Here is a 15994-nt window from a genome sequence, read left to right as displayed (position 1 = left end):
ATTTCAAACATAATTTTTTACCTAATAAAACTCTTGTTAGTAAGTCACCCATAAAGATGCAAATTATATTTAATGATTAAAAACTGAAAATTATTCCAGTGTTTGATAAACACAGGAGTGTCAATGACAGCATTGGGTTGATGTGGTTTCTTGAAAAAAAAAAAAAAAAAGATTCTAAATTGTTTTTTGTATGACTCAATACAAACACACAAGAGATAATGACTGTGGTTCCATTACTCCTAGTATTGAGTACAATCTAAATATTGCTAACTGGTAATGGAAACACCCATATTTTGAAAAAAAACCCTCAAATATCGCTAAAAATTATTTATCGTCTTATGAGGTGGTTTTTCCTGTCTTTTTGATAATGAAATGTTTTGCAAAAGCATGATAAAAACACTTTGTTTCACATTTACAGGGCATTTAAAAACCAAACCGGCGGGGACAACAAGGTCAGAAGGGTCGTCTTGGTCTTGCTTATGATTGATGGCGCATCACAGGTCCCTTCCCGACAAAGGAGGTCGAGCCCCAGGCTCGGAGAGACCCACAAGCTTGAACAATGTCGAGGGGGCCCCGGAATCCACGTTTAGTCTGTGAATTCAACAATTCTCTACCAAAAACCCTTATTCAGAGCCGCTGCCATATGTAAGGAGACTGCCTTTGAGCCATCACCCACTGCCTTTGTCTTCTATTGACAATCATGGCAAAGGCAGCGGCTGCAATGTACTTTGTCAAAATTTTAGAAACATCGCTTTTAATCTGCAAAAACTGCAATGCAAATGCAGTCCCCTCTGGGCATATTTGTATCCTGAAGGTTTGAAATTGGAAGAGAATCAGTCAAAATGATCGAATGTGAGCGCCCTTAAGAATCTGCCTAACTTATTTGTATCCTGAAGGTTTGAAATTGGAAGAGAATCAGTCGAAATGATCGAATGTGAGCGCCCTTAAGAATCTGCCTAACTGTGACATACAGCAGCTTTAACTTCCCATGGAAATTTAACAGAATTTTCGGGAAATTTAGTGTAAATGTTCCACCTGTCTTCAAAACTAGTCTCCACATAGGCAAAATAAGTATTGGAGGAATGTGCTGTGCAGACTTCAGCAATTATAAAATAGTAGTGTTTTGAGAAGATGATTTCTGGCTCAGTGGCGCAGCTTGTCCAGAAATTAGCAGTGGCTATAAAACCTTGCACGTGGCAGATGTCCAACTGTATTTTCTTCCTAGAATTTGTTTATAATCCATCCATCCATTTTCTACTGCTTATTCCCTTCCAATAAAGGAGGAGGTATTACCTTTTTATGGCAACAATTTTTCTACACCCATCCATCCATCCATCCATTTTCTACCGCTTGTCCCTTTGGGGATCACGGGGGGTGCTGAAGCTTATCTCAGCTACATTCGGGCGGAAGGCGGTGGTCACCCTGGACATGCCGCCACCTCATCAAAGGGCCAACACTTATGGACAGACAACATTCCCACTTACATTTTAAATCAATCTCTCTATTTAGTTGTGAAACTTTGCTCATTAAGTAGCTGATGACAGTGGCTACTCAGCTGTGTTTTGCTATTTCGGTGTTCATTAGCTTTCTACATGTGGGTTCAATATGTTCTTCCTCTATAAAGCAACATCACTGCCTCAGCATAATTGGAATATGCATGTTTGCATGAAAGAATGGCTACTGCAAAGTAAAAACTTGATCTTACTGTGTTGGGAGCAATAAATCTCCTACGTGCAATCACTTTGCCCAAATTATGTGTAACAATGCTTTTACAAGGGTAATTAGAGTATTGCAAAACCCATCTTGTGGTTACATATAACGGTTACAGTGACAACACCAGTTTATCGTCCACCACTATTATTAATATCGGTATTAAAACTAAGGCTATGTCTACACTAAGCTGGATAACCCCTTAAACGAATAATTATTTAGCCTAAGACCCGTTTCAGCCACACTAAACCATGGTTTAAGGTTGCCCTTCTTCGGACAAATTTTTACACGAGTAAGTGTGGCGTGTAATTCTTGAATCTCCGGCTCTTAGCTTTGTATGGACTTATTGGTCGTTTACAAAGTGAGTTCAGAGAGGAAGTGAAGCCAGAAAGACCGCGCCCCACAAAGGAAGTGATGTCGGAAAGAATGCGCCACAGCCAGCTTCATAATAAAGCGGTTTCGTAACTCGGAGCTAACCACTGGAAATATGGACGAGAGTCATCCAGACATGCCTGTGTTTCTCCTTCCTCTACATGTACAAACGCTTGTGGAAATCACACATGAATACCTAAAGAAAAAGCGATTGCAGCTATTTCGAATACAACACTTCTCAGACGGCAAGAAAACTTAAGAATGTTGAGGTCAGCTGTGATTCTACTTACCGAAAAACTTTGTTCGTTTGTCAAAGGAGAGTCAACGAGAATGCAGGCTCCCGTGGATGTGATAAAAAGGTAGCGTGTGCTTTGTATTACCTGGCCGTCGAGGGAAGACTATGGAAAGCAGCGAATGCATTTGGACTGGCAAAGCAGACGGTATCAGTTATTGTCCGCCATGTATCACGGACTCAACGTCTATGTCCAGAGTATATAAAGTCACCAAAAACGAATGGACAATGAAGGTGAAGGCAAAAGAGTGAGGAGTGTCCTGACCACATATCTAGATCTGGTCAAGAGAGTGACCAGATCTAGATATCTGGTCAGTGACTGTCATTTGATTGTTGTCAGATTGTTTGATTTTTTTTTTTTTTTTCCAAGATGGCGCTGCTGTAGTGGCTGCTGTAGGCAGGAGCTCTGTGCTCTTGTGTCATCCTTTTGTGTTTCCCTCTTGTTTTCATGTCTTATTATATTTTTTTGCCTTTTGGTCCGGGACCCTTTGGGACTGTGTGACAAGGGGTGCCACTTTCGTGACCTCTGTGGTGCTTTTTTTGTGAACTTCTGGATCTGCCTCCCGGGAGCCTTTTTGGCCATGGAGACCAGCTGCTGGGTGTCTGCCACGCCGGAGTCGCTTTGGAGGGACTGGCGGAGATGCAGATGAGGGGACAGGACTGCAGAGTTTGGAGGGACTGGAGGAGATGGGGATGAGGGGGACAGGGCTGCGGAGCTAGCACTGAGCGCTGGGACGGAGAGGCTTCGCGGTGTCTTGGCTGGGTGAGCAGGTGTCGGACACCTCGGTCACCTTGGACGTATCCTCGCTCATCCATGCGGACTGGACATTGGCCGAGAGTGGAGTCGGCTGTCTTGGTTGCTTTGTTGGGTCTGCTTCTGTCTCTGGCCATGCTCCCTCCACCCCAGCGGACGATGGCGTGGAACACCGCAGAGGTCACCACAGTGGATATGTTTCTTTTACTTTTTATTCATAGCTGTATGTAGAAGTGTCTGGTTGTATCTGCTGCTTTAATGTCTTTAATGTCCTCTGTGTTCTTTGATGTTTGATGTTTCCCTCTTACACACATGGAAGAGGGATGTGTACTATGGCTATGAGTTGTTGTTTTTTCCCTTGGCCTCAGCCTGCACCTCCTCTCCAGGGCCCAGGCTAAGATCGATTTTTTTATTTTATTTTAATCTTCTATTTTTTTTTTAACTTCCATTCCCCCCCCCCCCCTTGTTTACCTGTATCTCATCTTTTTTGTAAGGGGCGCTGGAAGCCGGCAGACCCGTCAGCGATCCTGTTCTGTCTCCCTGTAATGTTTGTCTAAACTTGAATGGGATTGTGCTGAAAATTTTAATTTTCCTGAAGGAACTCTCCTGACGGAATAAATAAAGTACTATCTAATCTAATCCAAATACTCTTTGTCACATTGTGTACTTTCTTGTCCAAAAAAGATTTGATTAATTTATGATGGCTCAGGTGTGATTCACTACAATATGGCCCAACAGCACACTGGATTATAGTTCAATAAAATACCACAACACTGGATATTGTTAAGATAAGTTAAATGTAACAACTTGCACACAAAGCAACACTGGAAGTAACCATGACGTGAGCAGTTTCCGCGCATGCGTAGTAGGTCGCGTTGCGCTGGCTGACAGAGGGGTCTTAAACGACAATTGTGTGTGTGTGTGAACAAGGATAAGGTTTGGTGGGATTTACCCTGGATACACTTAGTGTAAACGGGGCCTAAAATCATTTCATACAAAAAAAAACAATGTAACGACTGCAAGAAGGCTCTTACCTCTCCTTGGACTCTCATGGTTAAAGAGGATCCCGTTGACGGCAAACATGTTGTAGGCCTCTCTGAAGTTCACCACAATCCAGTAGGCATACAATTTAGCAGCACCTTAAAGATACATAAATTTTTTGTTTTACTTTACATGTATGTATGTATAATATGTAACTGTACATCAGACTTGCATTTAGAGAGCTAATCATTTCAGTATATAAGGACATACAATTATTTGTATATCCAAAAAAACAATAGTAGAATAAATCAAGGTGTTCATGCGTTTATTTGGCAGAAGAACATTTTGAAAACACGGGAAAAGATGTTGCTAGCCCTTGTGCAAGCACGGACAAAAGTTAATTAGTGAATAGTTAAGTGGAAACTTCCTGGGTAGGTTGAGTTTAGGAATTTAAATTTGGAACATGGCCAGCGGGATACATTTGGCTCAGAAGATATGTTGGCCCATTTATAACTATGCACCCTCACTATAGGCATCAGGGTGATCAGCCCTGAGTTATGCCAAATTGTTCATGAGGCATTCAATTCCCTGGGTACCAAAGCTAACCGCATACCTCCTGGTTTGCAATTTAGGGGTAAAGCAGGGATCGTTCCTCTTCATCCAAAGCCATCGGGTGCTTCTCTCAGCTGCCTCGGATACAGACTTGGTGGCTATGCGCTGGCAATCTCAAGCTCAAACTTTGTCCTTTCGTGGCCCACAATTTCCTCCAGGTTAATTAATCAATCAAAGTTTACTTATATAGCCCTTAATCACAAATGTCTCAAAGGACTGCACAAGCCACAACGACATCCTCGGTTCAGTCCCACATCAGGGCAAGAAAAAAATTCAACCCAATGGGAACAATGAAAAACCTTGGAAGGGACCGCAGATGTGGGGATCCCCCCCAGGGTGACCAGTGCAATGGATGCAGAGTGGATAGAGTTAATAATGTGAGAGTCCAGTCCACAGCGGGGCCAGCAGAGGATCCTCTTGCATGTAGACACGTCGAGGCGCAAAGACGTCACCAACTGATGCATAACGAGTGGTCCACACCAGGTCCCGACTTCATGTGAAAGTCAAGTCCCTTTGGAGACCACCGTGGGATCATCTTGAATAGACCAATCACCAACTGATGCAAAGAGCAGTGGTCCATCCTGGGTCCTGACTTCGAACCGCTAGGGCTTCATCCGTGGAGGCTGATCCATGGTCATCTGATAACTTCTCCATGCAGGAGAGGCGGGCAGAGCAAAAAAAAGAAAGACAGCAGATCAACTGGTCTAAAAAAAGAGGTGTTTTTAAAGGCTAGATTATACAAATGAGTTTTAAGATGGGACTTAAATACTTCTACTGAGGTAGCATCTCCAACTGTTACCGGTAGGGCATTCCAGAGTACTGGAGCCCGAATACAAAACACTCTAAAGCCCGCAGACATTTTTGGGCTCTGGGAATCACTAATAAGTCGAAGTAATTAGAACTCAGATTTCTGGCCAGGACATATGGTACAATACAATCAGCAAGATAGGATGGAGTTAGAGCGTTTAGTATTGTATACGTAAGTAGTAACTTAGGAAATATACATATCTGACATCAATCCCACCCACCAAGGGAACATCATCGTCAAATTTGCTGGAGACAACGGTGGTGGGATGATTACAGGGGGAAATAAGGCAGCCTGCAGAGATGAGGTCCTGAAACTGGGTGAGTGGTGTGAGTCGAACAATTTGGCACTTAACATCTCCAAGACGGCCCTGCGATGAGGTGGCGACTGGTCCAGGCTGTACCCCAGCTTCCGCCCAATTGTAGCTGAGATAGGCACCAGCACCAAAGGGAATAAGCAGTAGGAAATGGATGGATGGATGGATGGATGGACATCTCCAAGACAGAAGAACTCATCTTGGACTTCAGGCGAAACCAAGCTGCCCAGGCCTCATTGTACAGTTGTGATCAAAATTATTCAACCCTTACACAATTTTGGTGTTTTAGCAAGTTGGACATTTATTCCATATTGTCATATCAAATAAAAATGTGTCAAATAGACAAATGCAACTTAAATTGTAACACTGTATTTTACAACATACCAAAAAAGGACATTTTTCTTAATATCTCATTCACAAAATTATTCAACTCCTTAGTTACATGCATCTTTAGTACTTAGTAGAACACCCTTCTTGCAACGATCTACAGGTATTTTAGCCCATTCCTCTTGGGAAAAAGGCCTCCAGTTCATTCATATTCTTGGGTTTGCGTGCTGCAACTGCCTTCTTCAAGTCCAACCACAGGTTTTCTATAGGATCTAGGTCTGGCGACTGTGAAGGCCACTCCAGAGTCTTCCAGCCCTTCTTCTGCAACCACTCTGATGTTGATTTGGAGGTATGCTTGGGATCGTTGTCTTGTTGGAAGGTTCAATGTCTCCCAAGCCTCAGCTTCGTCACTGACTTCATGACATTTGCAGCTAATATATCCTGGTAGGAAATAGAATTCATAATGCCTAGACAGTGCTGGAGATTCCCGGTACCTGAGGCAGAGAAACAACCCCAGAGCATGATTGACCCCCCACCATGCTTAACAGTTGGACAGGTGTTCTTCTCTTTGTAAGCTTCATTTTTTCTCCTCCAGACATAAGGTTGATTCATAGGCCCAAAGAGTTCCAGTTTTGTCTCATCACTCCATAGAACAGTTTCCCAAAACCTTTGGGGTTTGTCCGGACGATTTTTGGCATACTGGAGTGTATTTTTCTTGTGTCTGGTAGTCAGAAGTGGTGTGCGCCTGGGAGTTCTGGCATGGAGGCCTTCATCTCGTAGTGTGCGCCTTATTGTCTGGGACAAAAACTGCGTCCCCCCCTCTGCACTGTCCTGTTGTAGATCCTCAGCTGTTACCCGGGGGTTTTTCACCACTGTACGCACACAGCATCCTCTTTCTATCACGCCCAGGTAGTGTTTCCACTGTGCCTTTAGCTTTAAACTTGCGAATTATGCTCCCAATTGTGTCTCTTGGAATGTGTAAAGTCTTTGCTATCTTCTTATATCCATATCCTTTCTTATGAAGAGAAATTACCTCCTCTCTTGACTTCTTTGACCACTCCCTGGACTTCACCATGTTGCAAATACACCATTGACCATCTACAAGAAGCTAAGCGTCAGTCTTTTTCAATCAGTTTAATTGTTGCTCGTTATGGTTCTAATCACATCTACAGGTGTTTTTAACACCTGATTGAAAAGACCTTATTCAAATTCTGTTCTTAAGAGTTATGATCTTCAAGGGGTTGAATAATTTTGTCTATGAGATATTAAGAGAAATGATACTGTTTCGTATGTTACAAAATATAATGTTGTAATTCAAGTTGCATTTGTCTATATAATGCATCTTTATTTAATATGACTATAAACAAAATACGGAATAAATGTCCAACTTGCTAAAACACCAAAATTGTGTGGGGGTTGAATAATTTTGATCACAACTGTACATTAATGGTGAATGCGTGGAGCAAGTACAGTCCTTCTAATTCCTAGGTGTCCATATTTCTGGCCAACAAACACCACAGCGTTGGTCAAGAAGGCGCAGTCGCGGTTATATTTCCTAAGGGTGCTCAGAACTTGCTACGCAGTAACAGTGTGGCACTCCAGTTACACGGAGACCGACAAGAACAGACTGCAGAGGGTGGCAAAAACTGCACAAAAAATCTCCTTGCCCTCTTTGACTTGACTCCCATTGTCCCAGCAGGGACAGAAACATCTCCACCAACCATGGCTCCCTTCTTGTTAATCTGTTGCCCTCCGGTAGACAATTCAAGTCCATACGGGACAAAACAAACAAACTCAGGGACAGCTTCGTCCCCAAAGCAGTCCCTATACTTAATAAACATTTGCACCAATGGAAACCTTTTTTTTGCACTGATCCTTGAGACTCACACTACCTCTTCTCTGGTTACCTTTCTGTGTTGTTATGCTGTTTTATACTGTGTATGTATACTTTTAGTTGTGCTATTTATGTCTGCACTAAGGATCTGCTCTCCAAATGTCGTTATACTATGTATAAGGATAATAAAAGCTTTCTCTTCTTCTATTCTATCTCACCAATCTAAATCTATAAGCCTAAATTAATGAAACCTGTTTGGATGAGAGGCGAAACGGTTTCTAAGACAAAACAAACAGTCCAGTTTCGATCAACATGACATGATCATAGATACAGACCTGGCTGACTCTGGTACTGAAGACTGAAATGGAGGTCTGATGTTTGTCGTAACATGCAAGACTGAAAATACTGCACTGGCAGTGTGCTCCACCTTATTTGTGACAGAAGAAACAAGCTATTTTATTTATGTTATGTGTATAAAGCAGATGTTATTGTTGTTCGTTTTTGTTATTGCATGAAATGTAAAACACTTGAAAAATGGATTTCTAGTGTACGTTTTCAGTTTTAGCATCTTTCCATTCCCATATTCCTGAGGAGATTGTATTGTTATTATGGTAAGGACTTGATCCATCCATCCATCCATCCATTTTTCTCCTGCTTGTCCCTTTTGGGTTCGCTGGAGCCTATCTCAGCTGCATTCGGGTGGTAGGCATGGTACAGCCTGAACAAGTAAGGACTTGATAAAAGGGAAAAACGTTCTTGAATAGATTTGGCACTATTAGTGGTCAACAAACAAAAAAATGCCGGACAAGCACTATACAGAGTTTTCAAGCTTTCACTTAACCGGTCCACCTATTCAACACACAAAGCACAATACTAAGCTACATTTTTGCACTGGTTAGCATGCCAAACTGTTCACTGGAGATGTCTACCAAGTCAAAAAAACTAACTAGAAATTGCCCCCCTGTTCAATTGCTGGGGGGCCAATTATGAGGTCTTGGCTCATGGACTCTGTGTGTGTGTGTGTGTGTGTGTGTGTGTGTGTGTGTGTGTGTGTGTGTGTGTGTGTGTGTGTGTGTGTGTGTGTGTGCGTGTGCATGCACGCGCACTGTGTGAGCGTGTGCATCAACATTCTGAAAACGAGTGTTGGATGGTGTGGATACAAATATGTCTTTGTTCAGGAAAGAACCACACCAGTCTTTAGATAGACATTTAACATCAGGGTTTGTGGAGAGCTAAAAAGCTGCCTGAACCCTAAAGCCTACCTCTTTTCTCCTGCTCTCTCTCTTTCTCTACCCTAACCACACCCATTTTTATTTTTTATTTTTTTTAAAACAGTGTTTGCTGAATTGTTTCTGAACTCGCTGAACAGTAAAAATATAAAACAATAGACAATCTACATTGAACATGAGTACAGTACCGTAGGGTGAGCGAGGATAAAACGGTGTGGTTTCCTTCTGTGGGATCTCCTGAACTTTGCCGTACAATTCACTGGTGGAGGCCTGATAAAACCTGACACTATTGGTCAGACCGCACGTCTTTATAGCATCCAAAAGACGAAGTGTGCCCACGCCATCCACATTTGCAGTGTACTCAGCCAATTCAAAGGAGATCTATCAAGGAGACAAAAACAAGGCTTAATGTTTGACTAAATTGAAAAAAAAAACAATGTAATGTGAATACTATTAATATCATAATTTCTATTTAATGGCAGTAACTCTATCTATTGTATAGTACTTGTATCATAGAAATATACTCCTCAAAAAATGTTTGGGATATTCAGCTTGAGGGAGAAATTTCAGGATGAACCAGAATTGCACACATCGTTGACAGGTGTACTTAGTTTGACCTTCTCTACAGTTCGACTGTTTTAATACATTTCCCACAACCTGCAGTTTTTAACAAGGACGTCAACAGCAAAATTCATAATCGATCCATCCAACCAATTTCTACCGTTTATCCCGTTCTGGGTTGCAGAGGTGCTGGAGCCTATCCCAGCTGAATTCTAGCAGAAGGAAGGGTACACCCTAGACCAGTGGTTCTCAACCTTTTTTCAGTGATGTACCCCCTGTGAATATTATTTTTTAATTCAAGTACCCCCTAATCAGAGCAGAGCATTTTTGGTTGGAAAAAAAGAGATAAAGAAGTAAAATACAGCACTATGTCATCAGTTTCTGATTTATTAAACAGTGCAAAATATTGCTCATTTGTAGTGGTCTTTCTTGAACTATTTGGAAAAAAAGATATAAAATAACTAAAAACTTGTTGAAAAATAAACTAGTGATTCAATTATAAATAAACATTTCTAAACATGGAAGTAATCATCAACTTGAAGTGCCCTCTTTGGGGATTGCAATAAACTTAATTCTAAACATTTCTTCACAAAAAAGAAATCTTTAACATCAATATTTATGGGACATGTCTACAAAAATCTAGCTGTCAACACTGAATATTGAATTGTTGCATTTCTTTTCAGTTTATGAACTTACATTCATATTTTGTTGAAGTATTATTCAACAAATATATTTATGAAGGATTTTTGAATTGTTGCTATTTTTAGAATGTTTTTAAGAAAAAAATCACGTACCCCTTGGCAAACGTTCAAGTACCCTCAGGGGTACACGTACCCCCATTTGAGAACGACTGCCCTAATTCGGAGATCACAAAAAGGTATGAGTACCCACAGTTCTTCCCATTCCAACCATATATGCAATGACTCAAAAAATTATAATTGGGTACACAATTGTCTACATTACAAAGTATTCATGGTCCGAATTATAGATGTAGGCCTAAATATGAACATACAGTCACCTAAATCTTATGAAAAGAGGTGGTGAATGTCCCTGAATACATTTTAACATGTCAAGGCCAAACCCTGTTAACGTTTTGTCCGTGATTATGATTGACTGCAGTTTGCAGTGACAAACAGTGTAACAGCAAACAACCTTGTTTTGCCGTTTCATTGGCAGTAAAAGCTTTACATTCAAGGGTAAGTATTGGATGTTCCAACCATGTTACACCATATACTATTTTATGTATGAATGTTGTCTGTAGATGGGGAGCTTTCCGGCGGAAAGAGCAACAAAAGGCTATCAGAGGGGAGACAAGGCCTGAATGCTCTTTCTGGAGCTCAAGTCCACGCCAATCGGTGGACATTTAGGAAGAGTAAACAAAACAGTTAACATGTGCTCAATATTTTAGTGGTTTGGCATGTGTGTGGATAGAGGAATAGGTATGTGTTTTTAAGTCGACCACACAATTCTTTTAAACCGCCTGAGAGACTGTGTGGGTGTCAGGGGTACTGCGTTAGAGTGGTTCAGATCTTACCTGTCTGAGAGGTCCTTCTCTGTCAGGCTGGGGGACGCCACCTCCTCTTCTGGCCCGCTTTACTGTGGTGTCCCCCAGGGATCTATTTTAGGCCCCATCCTGTTCGCTCTTTATCTCCTCCCTCTTGGAGATATTTTTAAGAAACATGGAGTGTTTTATCACTTTTATGCAGATGACTGCCAAATTTATATGCCGATTTCAAAAATCCACGGCCCCCTGACTCCCCTTCTTAACTGTCTATGCGACGTCAAGGCTTGGTTAGCCCAGAATTTTTTAATAATGAGTGAGGGAAAAACGGAAATTTTAGTTTTTGGTCCGGCCCTCACTGACTTGGGACCATTGCAAAATTATGTGCGTCCTAAAGTCACCAGCCTTGGCGTCACTATAGACAGCGATTTTAAACTCGACAAACAAGTCCATGGCGTTTTAAAATCGTGTTTTTATCACCTTCGTCTTTTAGTAAAGGTTAAACCGTTTTTATCTTTTAACCTTTTTGAACAAGTCGTGCATGCTTTTATTTCAAGTCGCCTGGACTACTGCAATGCACTTTATGCTGGCATTAGCCAAAAAGTTCTCTCCAGGTTGCAGTTAGTCCAGAACGCGGCAGCACGACTTTTAACAGGGGCCAGGAAACGCCAGCATATAACCCCAATTCTTCAGTTTGCACTGACTCCCTGTTCATTTTAGAATTGATTTTAAAACATTGCTGTTTGTTTTTAAATCTTTACATGGACTGGCACCTCAATATATCTCGGACCTCATCCAAATTTACATTCCAGCGCGCGCTCTGAGGTCCGAGAGCCAGTTCCAGCTCGTGGTGCCCAAGACCAGACTTAAGACCAGGGGAGACAGGGCCTTCTCTGTGGTCGGCCCTAAGCTCTGGAACACTCTGCCGCTCCATGTTCAAACTGCTTCCACAGTGGAGTGTTTTAAGTCTCGTCTTAAGACCCACTTTTATTCTTTGGCTTTTAACACTACGTGAGTTGTGTGGTCCTCTGTTCTCTGTTGTCCTCTGTGTTTTTTATACACTTTGATTTCTATTTTACTGTTTTAATTGATTTTACCCTTTAAAATAGTTTTTAATCATATTTGTTTTTATATTGTTTTTATTGGTTTTATATTTATTTATTTTTTGTGTTTATTCAGTCATTGGTGGAGCATTATATATATATATTTATATATACTTTTTTTATTTTATTGTATTTATGTATTTTATTTATTTTTTTTACAATTGTCTTTAACATGGCTGTGCAGCACTTTGGAAACGTTATTGTTGTTTAAATGTGCTATATAAATAAAGTGGATTGGATTGGATTTAAGTTATCAATATTAATAAAACTTCAGGAGATACACATGATGTCTTGGGTTGCAATATGTGGCAAGTATAAACACCAACTCAAGCCTCTCTTCTTCAAACTATAAAAGGTACATTTCTGCCTTGTAATCAAATTGCGTATTACCAATTGTAGCTAAACTATTTTATGGCTGGTATCTACCATCTGGAAACTGTTAGCATATGACAGGACCCTTGCCCAAAACTTCTAATGGGTACCAATATATTCTGACAAAGTGGGTTGGGGCATTCCCTTAAAAAACAAAGTGTGCATTAGAAGTTGCACAACGGGAGTGCTCAGTTATTTTTACAGTCCTGGCTGCCCAGAACATATATTATCAGATCAGTGATGATGTGGCGGGTTTGCTCCAAAAAACACTGTATAACCATGCAAACAATGGTGGCTCAGTTGCAAATTTCGAGTTGGGGATGTTTATTGGACCAACTCAAGGGAACAGGATGCAAACTTATATACAGTGCAAAAATGTGTGAAAAAGAAAAGTAAATACAAAAATAAAGTACAAAATGCGGGGAATTAAAAAATTATGTGTTGCTCAAAAATTCCTAATCACTGTTCGCACTATACTCCAACTCTCCACAACCAACCTGCTCACCTACTCCTATCCCGACTGAATGAACAGCCTCCCTTAAATACTCAAAGTCCCTCCCTCAGGCATGACACAGACAGGGAAAAAGGGTGAAAAAACAAACTTGTACTCTTAATGTACACATCTAGATAATAATTGACAATGTTTCATGCTATATCTATCACAACATCAAATGGTGTCAAATATATTTATTTAACAACTCCATGATTTATTAATAAGTCCACATTAAGACCAGTTGGTATGGTTCATTGGTCACATGACCTTCGCAAACCACGCCAATGCGCACTTATATGGCCTCATCTAAAAAGGTACAGCGTCTTTTTGACTGCACTCCACGTGACGCCACGACGACAGCCTACTGCCCTTCATGAAGTATGATATATGGAAGGGAGGCTGTTTTCTCATATGTTCCTGTGGATGTGCCTGTTAATTTCCCTATATATTCAGCACATTTCATGGAAATGAAGTGGACAAATCATGAAAAAATGTCTATTATAACTTTGCTTGCTGGACAGCTTTCCAAAACACTCCCTAACAAAGATAATTTTGTGATGTTTATGGAAAAAAGAAAGGAGCACATGGATAAAGTGTACACCAGTGTCCAGAGCAACATCTCTCAGGCACATCAAAAGCAGAGGCTTGCCTATTAGAAGAAAATCTTTAAAAAATACAGACCCTACAGTGTTGGACAAGAGATAATTCTATTCAACATGTGGAAGCAGCGGTGAAAAGGGGGTTGAATAGCATTTTGAATTTCTATTGTTTAAACATAAAAATGTCCAATTTGCTAAGAGCAGTTGCACTATTTTAGGAAACTATTCATCATTGTATTCTTCTTATAGGACTGATTAAAGGCCTACTGAAACCCACTACTGCCCACCACGCAGTCTGATAGTTTATATATCAATGATGAAATATTAACAATGCAACACATGCCAATACGGCCTTTTTAGTTTACTAAATAACAATTTAAAATTTACCGGGAGTTTCGTCTTGAAAACGTTGTGTAATGATGACGTGTACGCAAGACGTCACGGGTTTTAAGGAAATATGAGCGCTGCACACACACACAGCTAAAAGTTGTCTGCTTTAACGGCATAATTACACAGTATTTTGGAGATCTGTGTTGCTGAATCTTTTGCAATTTGTTCAATTAATACTGGAAAAGTCACAGTAGAAAGATGGAGTTGGGAAGCTTTAGCCTTTATCCACACAAACACACGGTGATTCCTTGTTTAAATTTCCTGGAGGTGAAACTTTCCTATGGATCAGAGCGCGGTCAAGCCAACGGGGATCCCTACCAAATGTCAACCAGCAGGTTTCGGTGAGAAAATTGTGGTTAAAAAGTCAGTTCTTACCGGAGAAAAGCTGAGCTTGTGCCGTCCATACAGTAGCTGCCGTCGACTCCCCTGAGACACTGCGCGTCAAGACACCCGTGGAGACACCCTTCCAACTATCAGGTACTATTTAACTCACTAAAACACTAGCAACACAATAGAAAGATAAGGGATTTTCCAGAATTACCCTAGTATATGTCTCTAAAAACATCGGAATCTGTTCGAATGCAATCGCGTTTTTTTTAATCTTTTTTTTTTTCTAGTCCGTCGTTATCAATATCCTCAAACACGAATATTTCATCCTCGCTCAAATTAATGGGGAAATTGTCGTTTTCTCAGTCCGAATAGCACTTTTTGTTGGAGGCTCCCTTTAAAAATAATGTGAATATGTGAGGAGCCCCCACACGTGACGTCATCGTCTGCGACTTCCGGTAGAGGCAGGGCATTTCTCTTAACACCGAAAGTTGCGAACTTTATCGTGGATGTTCTCTACTAAATCCTTTCAGCAAAAATATGGCAATATCGCGAAATGATCAAGTATGACACATAGAATGGACCTGCTATTCCCGTTTAAATAAGAAAATCTCATTTCAGTAGGCCTTTAAGCCAGACTTTAGTGGGCCTTACAAAATTGAGTAAATCAAAGACAAATCTGTCTCAGTTAATTCAGCATGGGACATTCTTAAAACAAAATATAGTATAAATCACCTAAAACCTGTAAAGCGAACCCAACCAATGGCAGATACAGTACCACTCCTAACATAGTAGGTGAAGTAGTGTGACTTCAATACAGCCCCATACATAATGAATCAAATTGTAAAAGTATGCTATCCATATTTTTATATTTTTGGTCATGGATAAATATCTGTTTCTAATTTTGTTTTCTTCCTTCAGTTCGTTCTTTGTGGACTTTAAATGATGAGAGCCATGTGGAAGCTGTTGTCGGCCCTTTTAAATTGTATGACACGTCCTTTTGGACACTTGAAGGCACCAATTGGCTGGCAGATGAAGTGAAAGTTTTTAATTTTATCATCATCTTTTGAAGAGTTTTACATTGTTTTCCTTCTGCTTCTATAAGTCTATAGGCTATCGACTCAAATATTCATGTGTTTGTCAGGAAAGAGAAGGCAAGTTGCCCCTCCATAATAAATTATCTTCTGTTCTTTTGTTGCTGCCTTACTGTATTCTTCATCATTTACAACCATTATCTAGAATTTCAGTAACAGAAATTTGTATTGACAGAATCCTGTCCATCATCTCAGTGCTGTGGTTGGAACAAGTCTTTTTGTAGATGGAAGATTTGAGACAATGAGAAAGGTGGGTATTTCCATATCACCATTGGTAATTACTATTCATCTTATTACTATGGTCATCATAAGGAGCGTATAT

General features: G+C 40.6%; 1 protein-coding gene across 1 annotated transcript in view; it reads right to left on the bottom strand.

Moving 5' to 3' along the window:
- The window catches only part of gmds (GDP-mannose 4,6-dehydratase), a 180878-nt gene that overhangs the window by 126631 nt on the left and 38253 nt on the right, over window positions 1-15994 (bottom strand). The window contains exons 5-6 of the mRNA XM_061883749.1: window positions 9421-9613; window positions 4163-4267 (exon numbers count right to left, since the gene is read on the bottom strand). Of these exons, the coding sequence (XP_061739733.1) occupies window positions 4163-4267; window positions 9421-9613 (298 nt within the window). The remainder of the gene's footprint in view (window positions 1-4162; window positions 4268-9420; window positions 9614-15994) is intronic.

The sequence above is a fragment of the Nerophis ophidion genome, linkage group LG22 (assembly GCF_033978795.1).
Source record: "Nerophis ophidion isolate RoL-2023_Sa linkage group LG22, RoL_Noph_v1.0, whole genome shotgun sequence".
Classification (NCBI taxonomy): domain Eukaryota; kingdom Metazoa; phylum Chordata; class Actinopteri; order Syngnathiformes; family Syngnathidae; genus Nerophis; species Nerophis ophidion.
This window is presented reverse-complemented; position numbering and strand designations above follow the sequence as displayed.